A 22,268-nucleotide genomic window follows, 5' to 3' on the forward strand; every position below is an offset into this window, starting at 1 on the left:
TATATGTAGAAGAAATTTAATATTTCCCCTTTTTAGTGTATTATTGTCTACTTGCTCCACATATTTCCCCCCGGGTGAGTAGCCCAAAGATGTTACATAACTTACTCCAACTATTAACAGCAACATATCTTAATATTAATATACACCTATCCATAATTCTTATTCTATAGTATTTCATTGAAATCTATATACATATGGAAACACTCTTCTGTCTTTTGCACCCCTTCCAAACAAAAAAAAGACACCTATATAGGAAGGGAAAGAGGTTGAAAATGACTAGTATCAAATAAGACAAAAAAGTACAACTGTATAACTAATACCTAAACATTTGTTTTATAGTTACCTCAAACATTGATTATCCTAGGATCTACATCCTCGTTCTTAAAGCTGTTAACGTGAGAGCCAAAGATTATTTTAACCTTATTCATATGTCATTATTTGCCTTCATTCTGAATTGGAGGACACAATAATGAATAAACCATTTTTTAATGTGATAACCATACAATCAAAACATGACAACTTTTGCATATGATTATCAGTTTGTCACCTTTTCATAACTGCTATGAGATGATAATATATCATAATTAGTTGTTCCAAAAACTCCACAGCATATATTATTTTCATAACAATATAACTTGTCTCTTTTGTAAAACCATGAACTCTGTGTCGATATCAACAACAAGGCCTGCAATAGTGACATTAATAGTAATATATTTTGACATGTTGTGATTTGTCATTTTCCTTTAGTTAATGATGCTGCTTTCAAATTTGATTTTATAAATGATCTTAAAATGAAACTCAAAAGGTTTCTTATCCAAATGTAGTAGCACACTTCAAGATATCGTTTTTTCTTATCAGTAGGATTCGAACCTGAAACCTTGAAATTTAGTTTAGAAATATGGTAGCACCGATAACTGAAAATGGAATCCGTAGCAGAAAGAAGTCATCAAGAGGACACCACAGGTTTGTAGGAGTTCGTCAAAGGCCGTCGGGGAGATGGGTGGCCGAGATCAAGGACTCTTTACAGAAAGTTAGGCTTTGGCTCGGAACATTCGACACGGCTGAAGAAGCCGCTCGTGCTTATGATACAGCTGCTAGAGCTTTGAGAGGTGCTAATGCTAGAACCAACTTTGAGTTGCCAGAATCTGCAACAAGTGGAGGTGATGCTAAGCGAGGTTCGGGTTCGGGTTCTAAGTTCGTGCTAGAGAATACTGAGCCTTTTTCTTTCGAAGATGTGAGTGATTCAGGCTCAGGTTCTGATGGTCTTCTTGGTGCACTCAAGGCAAAGCTTTGTGATGGAAAAGAAGGGAAATTTTCATTTTCTATTCCTTCTGTTAGTATGGTTTCAAAATCAACACAAAACAGTTCTTGGAAGAAAGAATCATCATTACCACCATCATCATCAGCTACATATTGTCTCTCTCAGATGAATGAAACTCATGCTAACCCTAACACTATACCTAGTTCATTGAGTACTTCATCAAACACTTTTGCTAAGAGTTTGATTATCCCAAATCATGATCAAGAATTATGTCAAACTCAAACACCATCTATGACAAACATGTTATGGTCCAATGAAATGGAAAACCAATATCCTTGGCCTATTCAGATGAATCATGTTCTTCATGACAATAGTACTAGTACTGATCTTCTTGCATCTGGAAGTGTGTCGAATTTTCCGTGGCCACTAATAGATTCCAATATTGACATGACATGTATAGATCAAGGGATGTTAAATGGTAACAGAAGTGATCAAATGAATATGATGAACATGCAGTTACCTCAAGTTGGTGGATCAAATAGTGAAGGGTTTTGGACAATGGATCAGCAGCAACAACAGTTTGTGCAATGTGAGGAGAATAATAGTTGGTTTGGTTCCGGTGGATCTTGGAATCCTTTTATCTATGTGCCTTCTGAGCTAGCTTGATTAGGTTAATATTATATCTATGGAAGAAATCTAGAAATCATTTGTTTTACCTTGATTTTATAGAACAGTCTCTTAGTATAAGTAGAATGTTGTGTTTGTTTCTTACCTTAGAACTTGTAACAAAAAATTTCAGCATTTTAATATGTAAAGCAATATTGTTTTGTTTATCTATAATAAATCACTAATATGGTGAAGAATGGTACTCATCTTTGAGTCTCCAGATAGAAAATTTAGAAATTTCACATGAATTTGTGTTCTTTATCTCTGTCACCATGCATTTTTTATAGTGTGCCACAACCATCTGAATCGCAACCGACGAAATGGGAGGCTCAATTGCTGTCGCGCGGGTCTGCATCTGCGGGCAAGACTATTGGGCATGATCCCCCAAACAAGCAAACATGAATTTGTTTCTGTGTGGTTTCGTTGGGACCGTTAATAACTGATGTAACTGAAATTGAAGAAGTTAGTTAGTGTTAGTTACATTTGGAAATATAGTTAGCTACCTTGTATTCCAATCAATGATGAAAATTCTACATTCATTCTCTTTTCTGTTTTCTGTTTTCTATCTCTTTCTCAAGCTCTCAAACATGAGCTTCATACATTGCTAATATGGTATCAGTCGCTTTTTATCATTATTCAACTTCTTCCTCCTCTTCCTAATCCTCGCATTTCGATACTTCCTTCTTCACCATGCCACCACGCGTTGCTCCCGTTGCGCACCTGTTCTCGGTTTTTTACCATACCTCTCGTGAGAGATATACGAACTGACTCTTCTTTTGCTTTTGTGTTTTTGAAAATCAGAGAGTCGCCACCGACTTTTATTTTATCCAATTAAGGAAAGGTTTATAAAAGAAACAGAAAAAGACCTTTAAGAGATTTTGGGTAAGGGGGTAGGTTATACAAAAGGAAGGTGTTAGCACCCTTTATATCCATGGTTATCCATGGGCTCTTAATTGCTTAGCTCACTTGTTTTGAATCATTTGTCTTGCCTTGAAATGCTTATATGTGGTCTTAAAATTCATTTTGTAAATTGATTTTGTAATGATCCTTGTGCGGATGTATACAAAGTATTTTATCTTTCGAAAGATGTTTTGAAAAAAGAACGTTAGCTTCGTAATGATCCTTGTTTGGATATATACCAAGTATGGTCTTTTTTGAAAGTTTTATTTTGAAAAACAATGATATATGAGACATCTGTTTGTTTTGATTTGAGCAAGCAATTAGGAGGTCTACCCTAAGTTTATAAGGTCTTTTCCTATTTCCTTTAGAAAATTCTCCTTTTACCGGATGTAAACAAAAGTTTGTTTTTGCATTTGAAATAGTAGAATTTGATTTTGAAAAGAGTAAAAGAGGGATTACCCTAAGAGGTGCAAGTGTGATGGTGTTTTGATTCAGATATTTTATCTTCGAAGTTAGTGATCTAACGCTTCAGTTTTTATCTTTGACATACACGCAGTTTTATATGTACTGGAATTTAAAAATGCGGGAATGTAAAATGCGGAAAGTAAATCTACGCTATTACATCGATTGTGCGAGAAATGTAAACTACGCTATTTACATGAATTTGACAACCTATACACTTTATCTAGGAATTTAAATTGCAATAAGATAAAAGAAATATTTTTTGGATTTTTGTATGATTGATTTTAATTAGAATTAATGCATGATTAATTTAATTAAAATGAGAAAAAAAGGTAGAAATAAAATTTAAACCTAAAAATTAAGTTTAAAATATGTTCATATTGTTTGTTAATTAATTTTAAAATAAAACTAATTTTTTTGGATTTTTTGAAGTTGTTTTGAAAATTATTAAGTTAAATAATCATATAATTATGCAAATAATTACACAAATAATTAAAACTTAAAGAGAAAAATATTCTAAATATGTACAAAATTAGTCTATAATATATAAACTAAATTTAATATAAAGAACAATTTTTTTTCTGATTTTTTGATTGGTTGAAATAATTAAAAAGCAAATATATAAATATATACTAATTAATTAAACAAAATATTTTAATTATTAAGAAAAATAAAATATTTTTATGTCAAAAATTAATAGATTATTTTATAAACCTAAAAATATTTTTATTATATTTTTTTGATTTTTAAAACTATTTTAAATTAATTTTATAAGTTATATTAAAAAAGAAATTAAAAATATTGAAGAAAAGATCCTGTGTGGTGAGGAGCTGAGGCTCCAGGGTGTACATGCGTGTTTGTGAACCTTGGATCAGATTACTAGGAGATCTGATGGCTTTGATTGGAGAGGGCATGGTAAACTTGCATTGACTGGTCACGTGGGATTACAAAGACTTTTAATAAGTCAGGTGGGTCCCACTATGCATGCGTGGACGAATAGAAAAAAGGGAGGGAGCGCTGAATGTTGACGAGCCAATCAGGAACGCACGCGTGGAGGTCAACAAGTCCTAGTAACTGTTCATCATCTTCTACACAGCTATGGCAACGGTTTTTTTAGGTTTTTGGCAACGGTTTTGGTTTCCGATTTTCTTCTTCTTTAAACCTGCAAAAACAAGAAAATAAATTGTTGCAAACAACCCAGATAGCCTAATTAAGACCCCCTGAGTTCATTAGTGGCATTAGTTTTTATTAAAAGTGCCTGGAAGATGCGACTCGAAGCCTTTCAAGTTTGGACAACCAACAATGGTGGATTGTGTTAGAGGGGTGAAACCTTGCATGAGCTACATTGGATTTACTCTAAATGATGTCAGAAACTTAAATCAAAGATTAGATTAAGTTATTTCACGTGAAAATTTGGAAAACGAAAACTATGTAGTTATGAACATGAAGATAATGATACACGTATTTAGAGTATTATGGGACTTGTTTAGTGCATCAATCTTACTCTATGTGATCCCAGAGGATGATTTGAATGATTATTTTTTATTGAGGTAAGCTAGAAATTGCAAAACGAAAATTACAAAGTGTTTGATATTTTGTGAGAATTTTGTGGTTTCTTGGCTATTCTTTGTGGATTCTTTCGTGTGTCTCCTCTTGCTGAAGTATTCCTCTTCACTTATAGGCCATGGAGGGACTTAAAAACTAAGCTAACATGCATTGATGGCTTTGTTGAATTTTTGACTTTTTAATAATATGTAGCTTTGAATTCAAGCAACCATGGCTCAATTTTCTTCAACCTTCTGCTGTACCATCTCTTTGGGGAAGAGCTTTGAATGATTCTTGATGACTCATGCTTAAGATCAAAGCTACATGACATTATCTTGCACCATTTCTTTTCAATTTAATCTTAAATGTAATAAAATTAAACCAAAAAGAAATAAAATGTTATGGGCCTTAGGTTGGTCGTGGGAGGCCCTTAGCATTGTTAGAAGCATGTTTGGATCATGGAAACTTGGTCTCTTTTGAAAAAAAACACTTTTGATCAATGTTGATTTCATGCATTTTCTCAAAAAATAGCCAACTTCAACAAGGCATAAATCCCTCAATTTTTATCATATGAAGGAGTTCTTGTACTTTTTAGAAACCTCAAGATGTCCTCTACAAGCCACTTTGGAAACTTTTTTTCATTTGGAGAAGTTATCTTGATGTTATGGCCTTTGACAAAAAACCACTTTTTGTTGACTTTGAAAATGACCTGTAATGTCTTGGTTCATATTTTCCAAATGGTGAATCTAATGACCATGGGACCAATTGCATTTGAAAGATAATTGAATTTCCTTCAAAACAAGCTTTGGTTGGAATTTTTTGAATGAACGAGGAGAGAGTTATGGCCGGTCAAAGTTCAGTTGACTTTTTAGGAGAAAACCCTAATTTTGAAACTTAGGGTTTTGCTGATTTTTGATCTTTCCTTGATGAATTATGATCAACCAATGATCAAATGATGAATATTTTGACAAAATATGGATGTTGACAAAAAATTTCATTTTTGACTGTCTGTTGACTTTTCGGTCAAACTGGTCGTCTGTTGACTGTTTGAGCTGTTGACTGTGCGTCTGAGCGAATTGAAGTTTGAAAATTTGTATGGTGGTACTTTGAGATATATGGAGATCCATGAAATCCATTTGAGGTCTCAAAAAACTTGTTCTCCTGAAAAAAACAAAAACCCTAGTTAGGGTCTGTTCGTGTAGGAGACAGTTAAGCGTACCTGATTTTTGTGCAGTGCTGAGTCTCTGCTAATCATGTGATATTCAGAAGACTTCTAGAACAAAAATCTTGGAATTTTGAAATGCAAAAGATTGATTTGATTGATGGTACAAAACACGGAGAATTGCACTGTCAGCGAGTTTGACTGTCAACTGACTGTTCAGGCATTAACGTAACAGTTAAAGTGAAAATTCAACAGTAAAAGTTAATTTTTTCTTTTTGTTTTTTGTTGTGTTAATGGTGAAAATTTATTTACATGAGTTGTTAGAAAAACACAGACATAATAAATAAATAATATATACTGTATGCGAACGAAATTACCGATAATAACCCTGAAAAACAGTTAATGCACAGAAAAATAAATATTTAACTGGCAGAAAACACACAAAATATTATCTTAATAATTAAACTACAGTACGACAAATAATACGACATTTAATACTGACAGTACAAATATTACATAATATAATGAACAATACGACAAATAAACGGTATATTATTTGAAAACAAAAGATACGACAAACTTTAAGAATGACGATTAATAACCCGTGCTATAAATAATAACATATAGATGATTGGGAGTGTAAACAACCCAGGTCCGCATTTTTCAGGACTATGCAGACAGAAGAAGGACATGATTACCACCATGACGGTGATGACCATAAGAAAACAAGTATCCATCCGCTTCGCCATTTTTGCCGAGGAAGATGAGAGAATGAATATGAGGTAGAAATTTGAGAGATAAGTTGAAATTTGATGTGATATTTTATAAAAAAAATGAGAGGTATTTATAGAGTGAAAAGAAGGATAGAGACGTTGGGGAATGAAGTGATTCCGTACAAAAAAGGAAAATTTGAGTGGTAGTAGGATTTGAAAGAAAGTGTATGGTAGGGTTTGAAAAGAGAGATGTATAGAATAAAGTTAGGATTTGATTTTGAAAGAAAGAGATTTGAAAAGAAAGGAAAAGATTTTGAAAATAATAGAATATAGTACAAAAATTAGTGGGAAACAAAAAACTAATAATTATTTACTCGTTACCAGTACAGTCTGAATCCCCGGACTCTGCGCCTGCAAAAAGATTAATTCTGTACCAATTGCGTCAGTACTATTTATCTGCAAATAAATCTCAAATAAACAGCGTGTGTGAAATGATAAACAGTAATCGGCGTTTGTGTAAGAATAAATTCAACAGCGAGCCAAAATACCGTATAAGAAAAATTCTAAAAACCGAGTGTTCATAAAATCAGGATATTTATGAAATAAAATCTAAGATTACATGAAACTCCCAATTTTTAGACAGAAATCTGTTGCCTTCTTTCTGAAAAAGATGCGGGCAAATTTTGGGGTATAACAGCATCACATCACAAATGCTGATGTAGATTCAGTCTATTACATTCATCCCAGTGAAGGTCCTCACCCTGTGCTTGATTACTTCCCTGCTATGCGTGGATTATGGGAAGAACTCAATTATTATAGACCAATTCCATCTTGCACCTGTCCACAACAATGTAGATGTGCTGCCATGAGATCTGCTCGTGAATTTCGCCTTGAAGATCAAATTATCCAGTTTGTAACAAGTTTGAATGAGAAATTTTCCGTGGTTAAAACTCAAATCTTGTTAATGAATCCTCTTCCCAATATCAACATAATTTACTCTATCGTTATTCAAGAAGAGAGTAATACTGTTGCATTACTCCCTAAACCTGCTGATGATGTTCCTTCTAAAGAGATTGTTTCTCTTGCTAATGCATCAGATTCAAGAAATTATCAAGATCGTGTTAGAACAAGATTTGTTCTGATCAATATTCTTGTTTTGATGATAACAATGTTTATGAATTTTGTATAAGACAATGTGGTACTCTAATCCTATGCATTTTCCATTTCAGGAAATATATAAGGAGTATGCACAATTCAGCGCTAAGAAGCATTAACTCAGAAGGTTCAGGATTGCAACATCAGAACATGCTATCGCAAGACATCAGAAGATGGTCAAGCAGAATCAGAACATGGTCTATGAAGCATCAGAAGAACTTGAGATCAGAAGCAGAAGCACTAAAGTTCTTATGGTATCACGCTAAAGCTCTTCAAAGTCAGAAGACAGGAAGATGCTCTACACCAAGCTGTAACTCTGATTCTGATTATTCAAACGTTGTATTCACAAATTTGAGATCAGAAGTTAGTACTAGATGACAGGCTATGAAGTCTAATCTCTGACTGACAAAAGGAACGTTAGAAGCTACAAAAGGCAAAGTCAATAAAAGCAGAGAAAAGCATGGCTCGAGGTAGTTGACAAAACAGTGAAAACATTAAATGCAAAGCTTTCCAGTCACACAACGCATTAAATACATTTCAACGGTCATCTTCTCAAACGCCTATATATATGAAGTTCTGATCAGAAGCAAAAAAAAACACAACTCTTGCAAGAATACCAAAACGCTGTTGAATTCAATACTCACGAACTTCATCTTCAACCTCACATACTTTGTAATATTTAGTGAGTGTTAAGCTTAGAACTTAAGAGAAATATCACAGTTGTGATTATAGCTTATTCAGAAGCAATTCATACTCTTGTAAACATTTATTTTACATTGATTTGTAAAAGGTTCCTAGAGTGATCAGTGAGATCAGTAGACTCTAGAAGACTTAGAAGTTTCTAAGTGGTGATTTCCTAGAGTGATCAAGTTGTGATCAGTATACTCTAGAAGACTTAGAGTGTTTCTAAGTGGATAACCATTGTAATCAAGATTGATTAGTGGATTAAATCCTCAGTTGAGGTAAATCACTCTAAGGGGGTGAACTGGAGTAGTTTCGTTAACAACGAACCAGGATAAAAATATTGTGTTCATTGTTTTTATCTTAAGAGTTTTTAAAGTCACTTATTCAACCCCCCCTTTCTAAGTGTTTTTCTATCCTTCAATTGGCATCAGAGTACCAGTTTTAGGTGCAAGCACTTAACCGTGTTAGAAAAAGATTCAGGGAGAAAAACACTAAGTCAATATGGTTGATCCATCAATTGCTGCATCAACTGCTACACCTGTTTCAAATGATCAACACAGCAATGGAATGGATATTCTAGACCACCAGTATTTGATGGTGAAAACTTTGAATACTGGAAAGATAGATTGGAAAGTTACTTTCTTGGTCTAGATGGTGATTTATGGGACTTACTTGTGGATGGTTACAAACATCCTGTAAATGCTAGTGGAGCAAAGATGTCAAGACAAGAAATCAGTGATGACCAAAAGAAACAATTCAAAAATCATCACAAGTCAATGACTATTCTGCTGAATGCTATTTCTCATGCTGAATATGAGAAGATATCAAACAGAGAAACTGCCCATGACATCTTTGAATCATTGAAGATGACTCACGAAGGAAATGCCCAAGTCAAGGAGACAAAAGCTCTTGCATTAATCCAAAAGTATGAAGCCTTCAAGATGGAGGATGATGAAAACATTGAAACAATGTTCTCAAGATTTCAAACCATGATTGCTGGATTAAGAGTGCTTGACAAGGGATATACAAAGGCTGATCATGTCAAGAAAATCATCAGAAGCTTTCCCAGAAGATGGGGCCCAATGGTGACTGCATTTAAGATAGCAAAGAATCTGAATGAAGTCTCTTTGGAAGAGCTGATCAGCGCCTTGAGGAGTCATGAAATAGAGCTAGATGCTAATGAACCTCAAAAGAAAGGTAAGTCTATTGCTTTAAAATCTTTAAATAATAAATGCACTAACGCTTTTCAGGCGGAAGAAGAAGATTCTAAAGAGTCAGAATCAGAAGAAGAAGAAGAAGAAGAAGAAGAAGAAGAAGAAGAACTGTCCATGATCTCCAGAAGGGTAAACCAACTCTGGAAGAGTAAACAAAGGAAGTTCAAGAACTTCAGAAGTTCTAAAAAGCCTGAAAGAGGAGAATCTTCTGGACTCAGAAGATCTGACAAAAAGAAGGTCACGTTCTTTGAGTCCAAGGAGCCAGGACATTACAAGAGTGAGTGTCCAAAGCTTCAGATGGAAAAGCCCAAGAAGAAGTTCCAGAAGAAGAAAGGTCTTATGGCAACTTAGGATGATTCAGATTCATCTGAATCAGAATCAGACTCTGAAGACGAGCAAGCTAACATAGCACTGATGGCTACTGTGGATGCTGAATCGGAATCTACATCAGAATCAGACTCAGATTCTGAAGAGGTATTTTCTGAACTATCTAGAGATAAGATAGCTTCCAATTTAGCTGAAATTATGGAAATCAAGGCTAAGCTTAGTATCAAATACAAAAAGCTGAGAAAGCTCTTTGCATCTGAAACTAAGAAGCTTGAATTAGAAAATTCTGAACTCAAAGAAAAAGTTTTAAAACTATCCAAAGATGCTGAGTCATCTTCTAGTTCAGAAAAGTCTATTCCAAGCTTGAACAATATTCTCAAGGAATATGACTTGAGTTTCAGGAAATTCTTATCTAGAGGTATTGGAAGAAGTCAACTTGCCTCTATGATATATGCAGTTAGTGGAAACAAGAGAGTTGACATAGGTTATGAGGGTGAAACCCCATACAAACTTGAATCTGTTGATGATATGAAAATTGCATACAAGCCTTTGTATGATTAATTCAAGTATGGTCACTCCCATGATATTAGGCTCACTTCACATGCTAAAAGATTTCGCATTACACACACAAAGAAGCATGTGACACAAAATAGAAAATATCATGTTGCTCAAATTAAAGAATATCATGTTGTACCTCCTGTTAATTATCATGCTAAACCCAAGTTCAATCAGAACTTGAGGAGAACTAACAAGAAAGGACCCAAGAAAATGTGGGTACCTAAGGAGAAGATAATTTCTGTTGCAGATATCCTTGGCAGCAAAGAAGACAAAGCAAAACATGTCATGGTACCTGGACTCTGGGTGCTCGCGGCACATGACGGGAAAAAAGTCTATGTTCCAAGACCTGGTGCTTAAGTCTGCTGGCGAAGTCAAGTTTGGAGGAGATCAGAAGGGCAAGATCATTGGCTCAGGAACCATAAGTGTTGGTAACTCTCCTTCCATAACTAATGTACTTCTTATAGATGGATTAGCTCATAACTTATTGTCCATAAGTCAATTAAGTGACAATGGTTATGACATAATCTTCAATCAAAAGTCTTGCAAAGCTGTAAGTCAGAAGGATGGCTCAATTCTACTTACAGGCAAGAGAAAGAACAACATTTACAAGATTGATCTTCAAGATCTTAAGAATCAGAAGGTAACTTGTCTTATGTCTGTTAGCGAAGAGCAGTGGATCTGGCACAGAAGATTAGGCCATGCTAGTTTGAGAAAGATTTCTCAGATTAACAAACTTAATCTGGTCAGAGGACTCCCTAATCTGAAATATAAATCAGATGCTCTTTGCGAAGCATGTCAGAAAGGGAAGTTTTCCAAACCTGCATTCAAGTCTAAGAATGTTGTTTCTTCCTCTAGGCCGCTAGAACTTCTGCACATTGATCTGTTTGGCCCAGTCAAAACAGCATCTGTCAGAGGGAAGAAATATGGATTAGTCATCGTAGATGATTATAGAAGATGGACATGGGTAAAGTTCTTGAAACACAAGGATGAGTCTCATACAGTGTTCTTTGAATTCTGCACTCAGATCCAATCTAAGAAAGAGTGTAAAATCATAAAGGTCAGAAGTGATCATGGTGGCGAATTTGAGAACAGATTCTTTGAGATTTATTTCAAAGAAAATGGTATTGCCCATGATTTCTCTTTCCCTAGAACTCCACAGCAAAATGGAGTTGTAGAGCGAAAGAATAGGACTCTACAAGAAATGGCCAGAACCATGATCAACGGGACCAATATGGCTAAGCATTTCTGGGCAGAAGCAATAAATACAGCATGTTATATTCAGAATAGAATCTCCATAAGACCTGTTCTTAATAAGACTCCTTATGAATTGTGGAAGAACAGAAAGCCCAATATTTCCTATTTCCATCCATTTGGATGTATATGTTATATTCTGAACACTAAAGATCATCTGAATAAGTTTGATTCTAAGGCACGAAAGTGTTTCCTTCTTGGATATTCTGAACGCTCAAAAGGCTATAGAGTATACAATACTGAAACATTGATTGTTGAAGAATCAATCAATATCAGATTTGATGATAAGCTTGGTCTTGAAAAGCTAAAGCAGTTTGAGAATTTTGCAGATATTGAAATCTCTAACTCAGAAGCTGAAGAACCCAGAAACAAAGTGTCAGAAGATCAAGTTGCTGCTTCATTAGAGAATCTCAGAATTTCTGAAGAGCCAACTATCAGAAGATCTTCTAGACTCAACTCTTCTCACTCAGAAGATGTTATCATTGGGAAGAAAGAAGATTCTATCAGAACAAGATCATTCCTTAAGAACAATGCAGAATGTCAATTTGGTGTAGTATCTCTTATTGAGCCAACTTCTGTTGATCAAGCTCTAGAGGATGCTGACTGGATAATTTCCATGCAAGAAGAACTCAATCAGTTTACAAGGAATGACGTATGGGATCTTGTTCCTAGACCAAAAGGATTCAACATCATTGGAACCAAGTGGATCTTCAGAAACAAGCTAAGCGAAAAGGGAGAAGTTGTAAGAAACAAAGCCAGACTGGTTGCTCAGGGCTATAATCAGCAAGAAGGCATAGACTATACAAAAACCTTTGCACCAGTGGCCAGGTTAGAATCTATTCGCTTATTAATTTCTTTTGCCACTCAACATAACATCACTCTATATCAAATGGATGTTAAGAGTGCCTTCTTAAATGGTTATATAGATGAGGAAGTGTATGTCCACCAACCTCCTGGTTTTGAAGACTCTAAGTCTCCAGAACATGTTTGCAAATTAAAGAAATCATTATATGGCCTGAAGCAAGCTCCTAGAGCTTGGTATGAAAGATTAAGTTCTTTCCTTCTGGATAATGGTTTCACTAGAGGAAAGTGGATACTACTTTCTTTTGTAAAACCTTTAAAAAGGATATTTTAATTTGCCAGATTTATGTTGATGATATTATCTTTGGAACCTCTAATGCTACACTTGGAAAGGAGTTTCCTAAGCCTATGCAGGCTTAGTTTGAAATGAGCATGATGGGAGAACTCAAGTACTTTCTTGGGATCCAGATCAATCAAACTTCTGATGAAACCTATGTTCATCAAACCAAGTACGTGAAAGAACTTCTGAAGAAGTTTAATCTTTCAGAAAGCAAAGAAGCAAAAACTCCTATGCATCCAACGTGTATCCTAGGTAAGGATGAGGTAAGTAAGAAGGTAGATCAGAAGCTCTACAGAGGTATGATTGGATCTCTTCTATATCTTACTGATATTTTATTCAGTGTTTGTCTGTGTGCAAGATTCCAATCAGATCCTAGAGAATCTCACTTAACAGCTGTTAAGAGAATTCTGAGGTATCTGAAAGATACTACTAATGTTGGTTTAGTCTACAGAAGATCTGAAGAATACAACTTAGTAGGATTCTGTGATGCTGATTACGCTGGAGATAGGGTTGAAAGGAAAAGTACTTCTGGAAGTTGTCAATTTCTTGGAAGTAACCTGATCTCCTAGTACAGCAAGAAGCAAGCAACAATTGGACTCTCTACAACAGAAGCAGAAGATGTTGCTGCTGCTGGATGTAATACACAGATGCTCTGGATGAAGAGTCAGCTAGAAGATTATCAGATATATGAGAGTAACATTCCTATCTTCTGTGATAATACTTCTGCTATATGTTTATCTAAGAATCCAATCTTACATTCCAAAGCTAAACATATTGAGATTAAACATCATTTCATTAGGGACTATGTTCAGAAGGGTGTTCTATCTTTAAACTTTGTTAATACAGACCATCAATGGGCTGATATCTTTACAAAACCCATTGCTGAAGATAGGTTTAAGTTCATTCTGAAGAATATCAGTATGGATTTATGCCCAGAATGAAAGGATGAGAAGTTATGAGATATGGATTAGATTTGAAATGATAAGTTTTATTTCTTTTATAAGAAGTTCTGATTATTGTTCAGTTAGATATTCTGATTCTGTTATTACTAACGTTTCATATGTCTAAGTTGATTCAGAATCTCTTTTAAAGCAAAACAGCTGTCACCAGCTATTCCAGAAGATGAACACATGTTCACTCTAATTGGACAAGCATACGTGCAGTTGATGAGACGCCGCCCTAGGTAACTGTGCAAATCATTTCAAATATCACATTTTACCCTAACGTCACTTATCATTAAATGCTAACTGATTCAATCTCTGTAATCTTGTTCATTCAGAATCATATTACATTTCATTTTAAATCTGCTCTTATATAAACTCATCTCCATAACATTTCATCTCTTTCCTCTCTCTCTCTCTCTCTCTCTCTCTCTCTCTCTTTCTCTCTCTCTCTTTGTTCGTTGTCTATTATTGTTCATCTCTCTCGTTTTGCATAAACCCTAGTTTCTAAACCCTAATCTCTGTGTGTATCCATGGCTTCATCTTCGAATGTTCAACGCAAGACATCATCTTTACATCATGTTCAACAAAGGAAACCTTCAAATTTTCCTTTGAAGTCTTGTTCGATTCCTTATGATGAACTGGAGGTTCTCTACGAAACAATGGTGGATTTTGAAAATCTTATGGTACATGATTTCAAAACCAAAACTGCAATACTAGTACAAGTATGGTCAAACTTCTTTGAAAGGTTGATTTGACCAATTTATCCTTTATTGGTTAAGGATTTCTGGACACATGCTACGGTTACTTCAACTGGCATCATCTCCTTCGTGCTAGGGCATGAAGTTGTTGTGACTGAGAAGTTGATAAGGAAATTGTATGGTCTTGATGGTATAGATGGAATCACTGGTGCTCTTCATGGAAGAACTGATTGGGATAAAGTTGATCGAGAATTGTTTTCTTCTGGTATTGCCTCTCCCTTCACTACTGCCTTGAAGCCTTCCTACAGAGTATGGGCTGAGATCATTCTGGGATCTCTCTATCATAGAAACCCATCAAACTCTGCTACCTATATCAATCAGGATCAGAAGTATATATTATTCTGCAATGAAAAAGGCATGAAAGTCAATCTACCACACATTCTTTTTCAACATCTGAAGACAAATATTGAAGAATCAAGAGATGAAGAACGTCAGAAGAATCCCAAACTCAAGAAGAATACTATCCCTCTTGATAGGATGATTTCAGATATTCTGATTGAGAGTGGCTTGATAGATGTTCTGAGAACAGCTGGCTCATCTAAGAACTTGAGTGTTATCCAAGGGTTTATTCTGAATGCTCAGACTCTGAAAAAGATGCAGTTGATTGAAAAGATGACCACTCCTTCAAAAATGTTTCCAGATATTCTGACAAGAAGAACTCCTGTTGTGAGTTTCTCTCACATGTTCAAAGAGGAGCTTGACAAATCTGTTAAACGCTATCTGAAGTCATGTGTCAAAGCTCAAACTTCTTTTGATCCTGCTTGGATTCGAGGACGAACTCTTCCATATCTGGATGAGTTAAGAAAGAATAAAAATAAGAAGAAAGAAAAGAAATTGAAGAGAAAGGCCACAGAAGAAGGACCTGATGCTAAGAAAGCAAAGAAACAAAAGAAACCTACAGAGTCTCTCAAAGTAAAAAGAACTGATGAATAGTTTGTGAAGCTCATACATGATATTTACCATGCATATTCTTCTAACCTTCCCCATCAGAAAAAGCCACCTCCTTCTGAAATTCTATCCTCTTCCAACACCACAAAAAGAAACTGTCCCCTTTCTTCCACCCCTGCTTTATTCTCAAGAGAACCTAAACCCTATAATCTTCTTTATCCTGATTATCAATTCACCTTCAATCCTCCTGAACCCTCTATCAATTCTTGTTATGACTTGATTAACTATAAAGTCAGAACAGGGTTAGATACTCTGAGAGCTGCTTATGACTCCAAGATGGATCTTGTTGCTGTTAGTAAATTGTGGAAGATTTTTAAGAAGAATATTCAGACTGATCTTCTGAATGTCCAGAAGAGATGTTCAGCTGTAGCTCCTGAACCTTCTGGTCACTCTTTGGAGTTAGATGGTGGTAAGTACTATCACCCCATCAGGAGTTGGAAATCTCTTGAAGAGAAGGAATTTGTTGATGAGCTTGAAGAGGTGCATCCTCTTGCTATGGTTGTGTGGAAGCCTCAACTATATGTTCTGACTAGAGACTTTCAGTTCATATTCAACTGGTTAAGGGAGAATCCCTCTGCTAAGGCACCAAGTATGGTATATCCAGAAGTTGAATATCCATCAGAACTTGTTGCTCCTACACCTCCTCAGAATTTGGCTGCAATTCTTCTGGCTTTAGAAAATCAAGATTCTGATATCCCTTCTCCGGTATATGTTGAAGATGCTTCTGAAGCAGAAGCTGATGCTGAGAATCAAGATGCTGAGAAATATCCTGCTATGCAATCTCCTCTTAAGGAAAATCAAGCTGATGTTCTCATGGTCGATGCTGCTGTTGAGAATCCTACTGTCTTGGACAATAGCTTTGAAGCTTCTTCTACTGGACCTTCTGTTCTGATAGACACAATGAAGGCTCTTCAACAGAATCAAGCTGATCTAGCTTCTCGTCTGGATAAGCATGAGGATACTCACAATGAGTTCAGATCTTTTATAAAGACGCAGACAAAAAGCACTACTGAGATTAAAACCCTTCTGGCCCTCTTAGCTTCTAAGCTAGGCTAGTCGTAGTCAGTCTTGGTCTTAGATGTTTTCTTGTTTTATGCATCTGTTTTGTTGCATCTGCTTCTATCCTTTTGTACTTCTGATATATTTTGTTAATCAATAAAATATTATCTTCTTCACCTTTATGTGTCTTTTATCATCTGAATCTTTTAATGCTTTTTGATGTTATGACAAAAAGGGGGAGAAACATGATAATTGATTTGGTTTATTATATCAGTTTCTTGGATTAAGTCTCAACATTCCTAACACTATTTGCATGTTCTATGTCTTTGAGATTTTTGCAGGATTAAAGATGTTCTGAAAAAGCTCAACATGAGAAGCAAATACATGGGAAAAGCAATTCTATAAAGAAGCATGCTCTTGGAAAATTGAAGCAAGCTTAATGCTGTGAAGCTTCAAGATCAGAAGCAAGAAGAAGAATGCTCTGATATTCTCGTTAGAGAATATGCTCTGATACATTTTCTTCAGATTAAATGCTCTGATATATGCTATTCATTATGAATGCTCTGATACATGATATTTATCAAGAATGCTCTGATACATTCATGATCTGATATTTTGTCTAGTATGTTCTGAAACATTTCAGGATGTAAAGATGCTCTGATGATGCTCTGATACATTCAAGAATGTTCTGATTCAATCAAGCATGCTATGACAACAAAGAAGAAATTCAAAGCTCTGAAGCTGTCCTATGGAAGCAAGAAGCAGAAGCTTTGAATATTCTGAAGTTCTAGGCAAAGTGAACGTCTCTGCTGAAATGAAAAATACTCAGGGAAGCCTTTTATTTATAAATTCTTCTAGTATTTATTTCAGGGGGAGATTGTTAATCTCAGGGGGAGACATATTCATACACTCTGATTATATGCTTTATGCTATATCTGTGTAATTGTCTTTTGTCATCTGATATTCTGATTGCAAATTCATATCAATTATATATGTTTTTGCCATCATCAAAAGGAGGAGATTGTTAGAACAAGATTTGTTCTGATCAATATTCTTGTTTTGATGATAACAATGTATATGAATTTTGTATAAGACAATGTGGTACTCTAATCCTATGCATTTTCCATTTCAGGAAATATATAAGGATTATGCACAATTCAGCGCTAAGAAGCACTGACTTAGAAGGTTCAGGATTGCAACATCAGAACATGCTCTCGCAAGACATCAGAAGATGGTCAAGCAGAATCAGAACATGGTCTATGAAGAATCAGAAGAACTTGAGATCAGAAGCAGAAACACTGAAGTTCTTATGGTATCACGCTAAAGCTCTTCAAAGTCAGAAGACAAGAAGATGCTCTGCACCAAGCTGTAACTCTGATTCTGATTATTCAAACGTTGTATTCACAAATCTGAGATCAGAAGTTAGTACTAGATGACAGGCTATGAAGTCTAATCTCTGACTGACAAAAGGAATGTTAGAAGCTACAAAAGGCAAAGTCAGTAAAAGCAGAGAAAAGCATGGCTCGAGGTAGTTGACAAAATAGTGAAAACATTAAATGCAAAGCTATCCAGTCACGCAACACATTAAATGCATTTCAACGGTCATCTTCTCAAACGCCTATATATATGAAGTTCTAATCAAAAGCAAAAAAAAACATAACTCTTGCAAGAATACCAAAACGCTGCTGAATTCAATACTCACGAACTTCATCTTCAACCTCACATACTTTATAATATTTAGTGAGTGTTAAGCTTAGAACTTAAGAGAAATATCACAGTTGTGATTATAGCTTATTAAGAAGCAATTCATACTCTTGTAAACATTTATTTTACATTGATTTGTAAAAGGTTCCTAGAGTGATCAGTGAGATCAGTAGACTCTAGAAGACTTAGAAGTTTCTAAGTGGTGATTTCCTAGAGTGATCAAGTTGTGATCAGTATACTCTAGAAGACTTAGAGTGTTTCTAAGTGGATAACCATTGTAATCAAGATTGATTAGTGGATTAAATCCTCAGTTGAGGTAAATCACTCTAAGGGGGTGGACTAGAGTAGTTTCGTTAACAACGAACCAGGATAAAAATATTGTGTTCATTGTTTTTATCTTAAGAGTTTTTAAAGTCACACTTATTCAACCCCCCCCCCCTTTCTAAGTGTTTTTCTATCCTTCAGATCGCAATAAGCCTTCTAATCCTTCCAATTTTACCAAGAAAGATGGTAGGTTATGCATTTATTGCCATAAAACAGGTCACACTATTGATGCATGCTATGGGAAACATGGTTTTCCTCCATCCTTTGGCAAGAAGTAGATCTCAGCCAATGCCACTAATGCTGAAAATGGTGAGTCACATCAGGTTTCCACTGGTGCAAAAGGTACATCAAGTAACCAAACTACTGGTATTACTCAAGAACAATACACTCAGCTGATTAGCCTATTGGAGCAATAAAAAATGATGCCTCACACCCCTAACCCTAGTTCTAACCAACTCTCTACTTCTCCTCATTTTGGTCTTTCACCAAATGAGCCTTCAGGTATTACCTATATCTCAGCCCTTTCTTGTTATCTTACCACTAAATCTAATTTTTGGCTCATAGATTCAGGTGCCAATGATCATGTTTGTTCCTCTTTACATTGGTTTAGCTCTTATCATAAGATTAAGCCAATAAATGTACATCTTCCTAACGGTTCAACAGTTATAGCACAATACTCTGGCACAATTACTTTCTCTCCTCATTTATATTTGACTGATTTCTTGTACACTCCTGCGTTTTCACTTAATCTTTTATCTGTCTCAAAGTTATGCTCAACCATGAATTGCAAATTCTATTTTTCTGCTGATAAATGTGTTTTGCTGGATGTGAAATCGAAGAGGATGATTGGTTTGGCTAGTGCTGTTGGAGGCCTATATAGACTTATGACTACTTCAGATTCATCAGCTGGTGATATACTTCCATCTCAGTCCAGTCTCATCCCTTATAATCCTCATAACCTTATTCTTCCTCAATGTCATGTCAATAATTGTAAAGTGATCCCTAATCAAGCCATTTGGCATTTTAGATTAGGACACCTTTCCCATGAGAGATTGTCCAAGATGTCTCAATTGTACCCTCAAATTTACTTGTAATAATAAAGATGTTTGTGAAATTTGTCACTTTTCTAAATAGAAGAAATTACCTTTTAATTCTAGTCTTTCTAAAGCTGAGCATGTTTTTGAACTAATACATTTTGACATCTGGGGCCCTATCTCCACAAATTCTATTCGTGGTCATAGATATTTTCTAACTGTCCTTGATGATTTCAGTAGATTTGTCTGGATTATTTTACTTAAGTCCAAATCAAAAGTGTTCAACCATGTCCAACACTTTGTTGCCATGATAGAAAATCAGTTTCACACCTGTCCTAAAACTATTAGAATTGATAATGGACCTGAGTTTCTAATCCCTCACTTTTATGCCTCTAAAGGAATTCTTCACCAAAGGTCTTGTGTTGAGACACCTCAACAAAATGGGAGTGTGGAAAGAAAACATCAGCACCTCCTTAATGTAGGCAGAGCCCTCCTTTACCAATCCAAACTTCCAAAAACTTTTTGGTCATATGCTATCTCATATGCTACTTTTCTCATTAATAGAATCAATATTCCACTCCTCAATCACAAATCACCATGCCAGCTACTTCATAATATTTTACCTGACATGAACCAAGTTAAAGTGTTTGGATGCTTATGCTATGCTACAAGTTTACAAGACCATGGGACAAAACATGATGGTAGAGCCAGAAAATCTACTTTTTTAAGCTATGTTGTTGGCTTCAAAGGGTCAGTACTATTAGATCTGCATACTCATGAGGTTTTTATTTTTAGACATGTCACCTATCATGAACACATCCTGCATTATCAGTCTCAAAACCCATCTTCCACACATCAGTGGGATTACTTCAGTTACTTTCCTGACAAGCCAACTAAGATTTCCTCCAACAATCCTGATCCCACCTCAGCTACAACCAATCTCACACCTATCCCTAATCCTATTGTCCCTTGTGATGATATTACCTTAACTTCTACTACTGATTCCACCATTCCACCACTTGATCATTCATCATCTCCACTTGGTCGTATACCATCCAAACTGAGAACTAAACCATCATATCTTCAAGACTATATATGTGCCTCTTTCAAAGACACACCAAATCAATCCTCCTCAGGTACTCCTTATCCCATTGATTCTTTTAGGTCTTATTCAAAATTATCTCCTTCTCAATGTAGTTTTAGTTTGTCAGTTTCTTCTCATCCTGAACCTAAATCTTACATTGAGGCAAGCAAGTTCAAATGCTGGAATCAGGCTATGAAAGATGAGCTGGAAGCTCTTGATAAAACTGGTACTTGGGAATTGGTGGATCTTCCACCTAATGTTAAACCAATAGGATGCTGTTGGGTTTACAAAGTTAAGCATAGAGCTGATAGAAGCATAGAGAGGTTCAAAGCTCGGTTAGTAACAAAAGGCTATAACCAAGTTGAAGGGTTAGATTATACCGACACATTTTCTCATGTAGCCAAAATGACAACTATCAGACTTGTGATAGCTTTGGCTTCCATCAACAAGTGGCATCTACACCAGCTCGATGTAAATAATGCTTTCCTACATGGTGAGTTGCATGGGGATGTGTACATAACTGTTCCTTCAGGAGTCCACATCACCAAACCAAATCAGGTTTGCAAATTGATCAAATCACTTTATGGATTAAAGCAAGCTAGCAGACAGTGGCATGAGAAACTTGATTCACTCCTTGTTCACCATGGATACACACAGGAATTTACAGATCATTCTATTTTTGTCAAAATCACAGATGATTCACTAACAATCCTCCTTGTTTATGTTGATGATGTGATACTGGTTGGTAACTCCTTGGCAGAATTTCAGCTTATGAAAACCATTCTCCATCGAGCTTTCAAGATTAAAGATCTTGGCATACTTAAATACTTTTTAGGTTTGGAGGTGGCACATTCGCGAACAGGAATTTGACTTTGTCAAAGGAAGTATTGCACTGACCTCTTGTCTGACTCAGGATTCCTTGCCTCCAAACCTACCAATACCCCATCTGACCCCAACATCAAACTATTCAACAACAGTCCCCCATATCCAGATATACCAACCTATAGGAGATTAATTGGTAGACTCATTTACTTGAACACTACCAGACCTGGTATCACTTTTATTACACAACAACTTAGTCAGTTCCTCTCAAAGCAAACGATGAATCATTACAATGCAGCCTGTAGAGTTTTGAGATATTTGAAATCCTGTCCATGTCGTAGTTTATTCTTTCCCAGGAATTCCACCTTACATTTAACCGGTTTCTCTAATGCAGATTGGGATGGTTGTGTGGATACTCAAAGATCAGTGTCAGGTTCTTGCTTTTACATTGGCTCTTCTCTCACCTCTTGGAGAACCAAGAAGCAAACCACAGTTTCCCGTTCCTCCACAGAAGCTGAGTATCAGGCTCTTGCTGCGGCAACATGTGAATTACAATGGCTTGTTTACTTGCTGAAGGATTTGAAGATTGATTGTTCAAGAATACCTCTCCTA

General features: G+C 35.7%; 1 protein-coding gene across 1 annotated transcript; it reads left to right on the top strand.

Annotated features, from left to right (window-relative positions):
• Positions 1 to 791: 791 nt before the first annotated feature.
• Positions 792 to 2,134, top strand: LOC131622363 (ethylene-responsive transcription factor ERN2-like). Its single transcript, XM_058893394.1, has one exon. The coding sequence runs from the start codon at positions 899 to 901 to the stop codon at positions 1,925 to 1,927; it is 1,029 nt and encodes a 342-aa protein (XP_058749377.1). The 5' UTR covers positions 792 to 898; the 3' UTR covers positions 1,928 to 2,134.
• Positions 2,135 to 22,268: the final 20,134 nt, after the last annotated feature.

This window comes from Vicia villosa, linkage group LG1, assembly GCF_029867415.1.
Source record: "Vicia villosa cultivar HV-30 ecotype Madison, WI linkage group LG1, Vvil1.0, whole genome shotgun sequence".
In the NCBI taxonomy this organism is placed as follows: domain Eukaryota; kingdom Viridiplantae; phylum Streptophyta; class Magnoliopsida; order Fabales; family Fabaceae; genus Vicia; species Vicia villosa.

What these genes read in the sequence shown, in the direction of transcription:
- LOC131622363 (XM_058893394.1), top strand. Translation starts at nt 899, where the DNA reads ATGGTAGCACCGATAACTGAAAATGGAATCCGTAGCAGAAAGAAGTCA.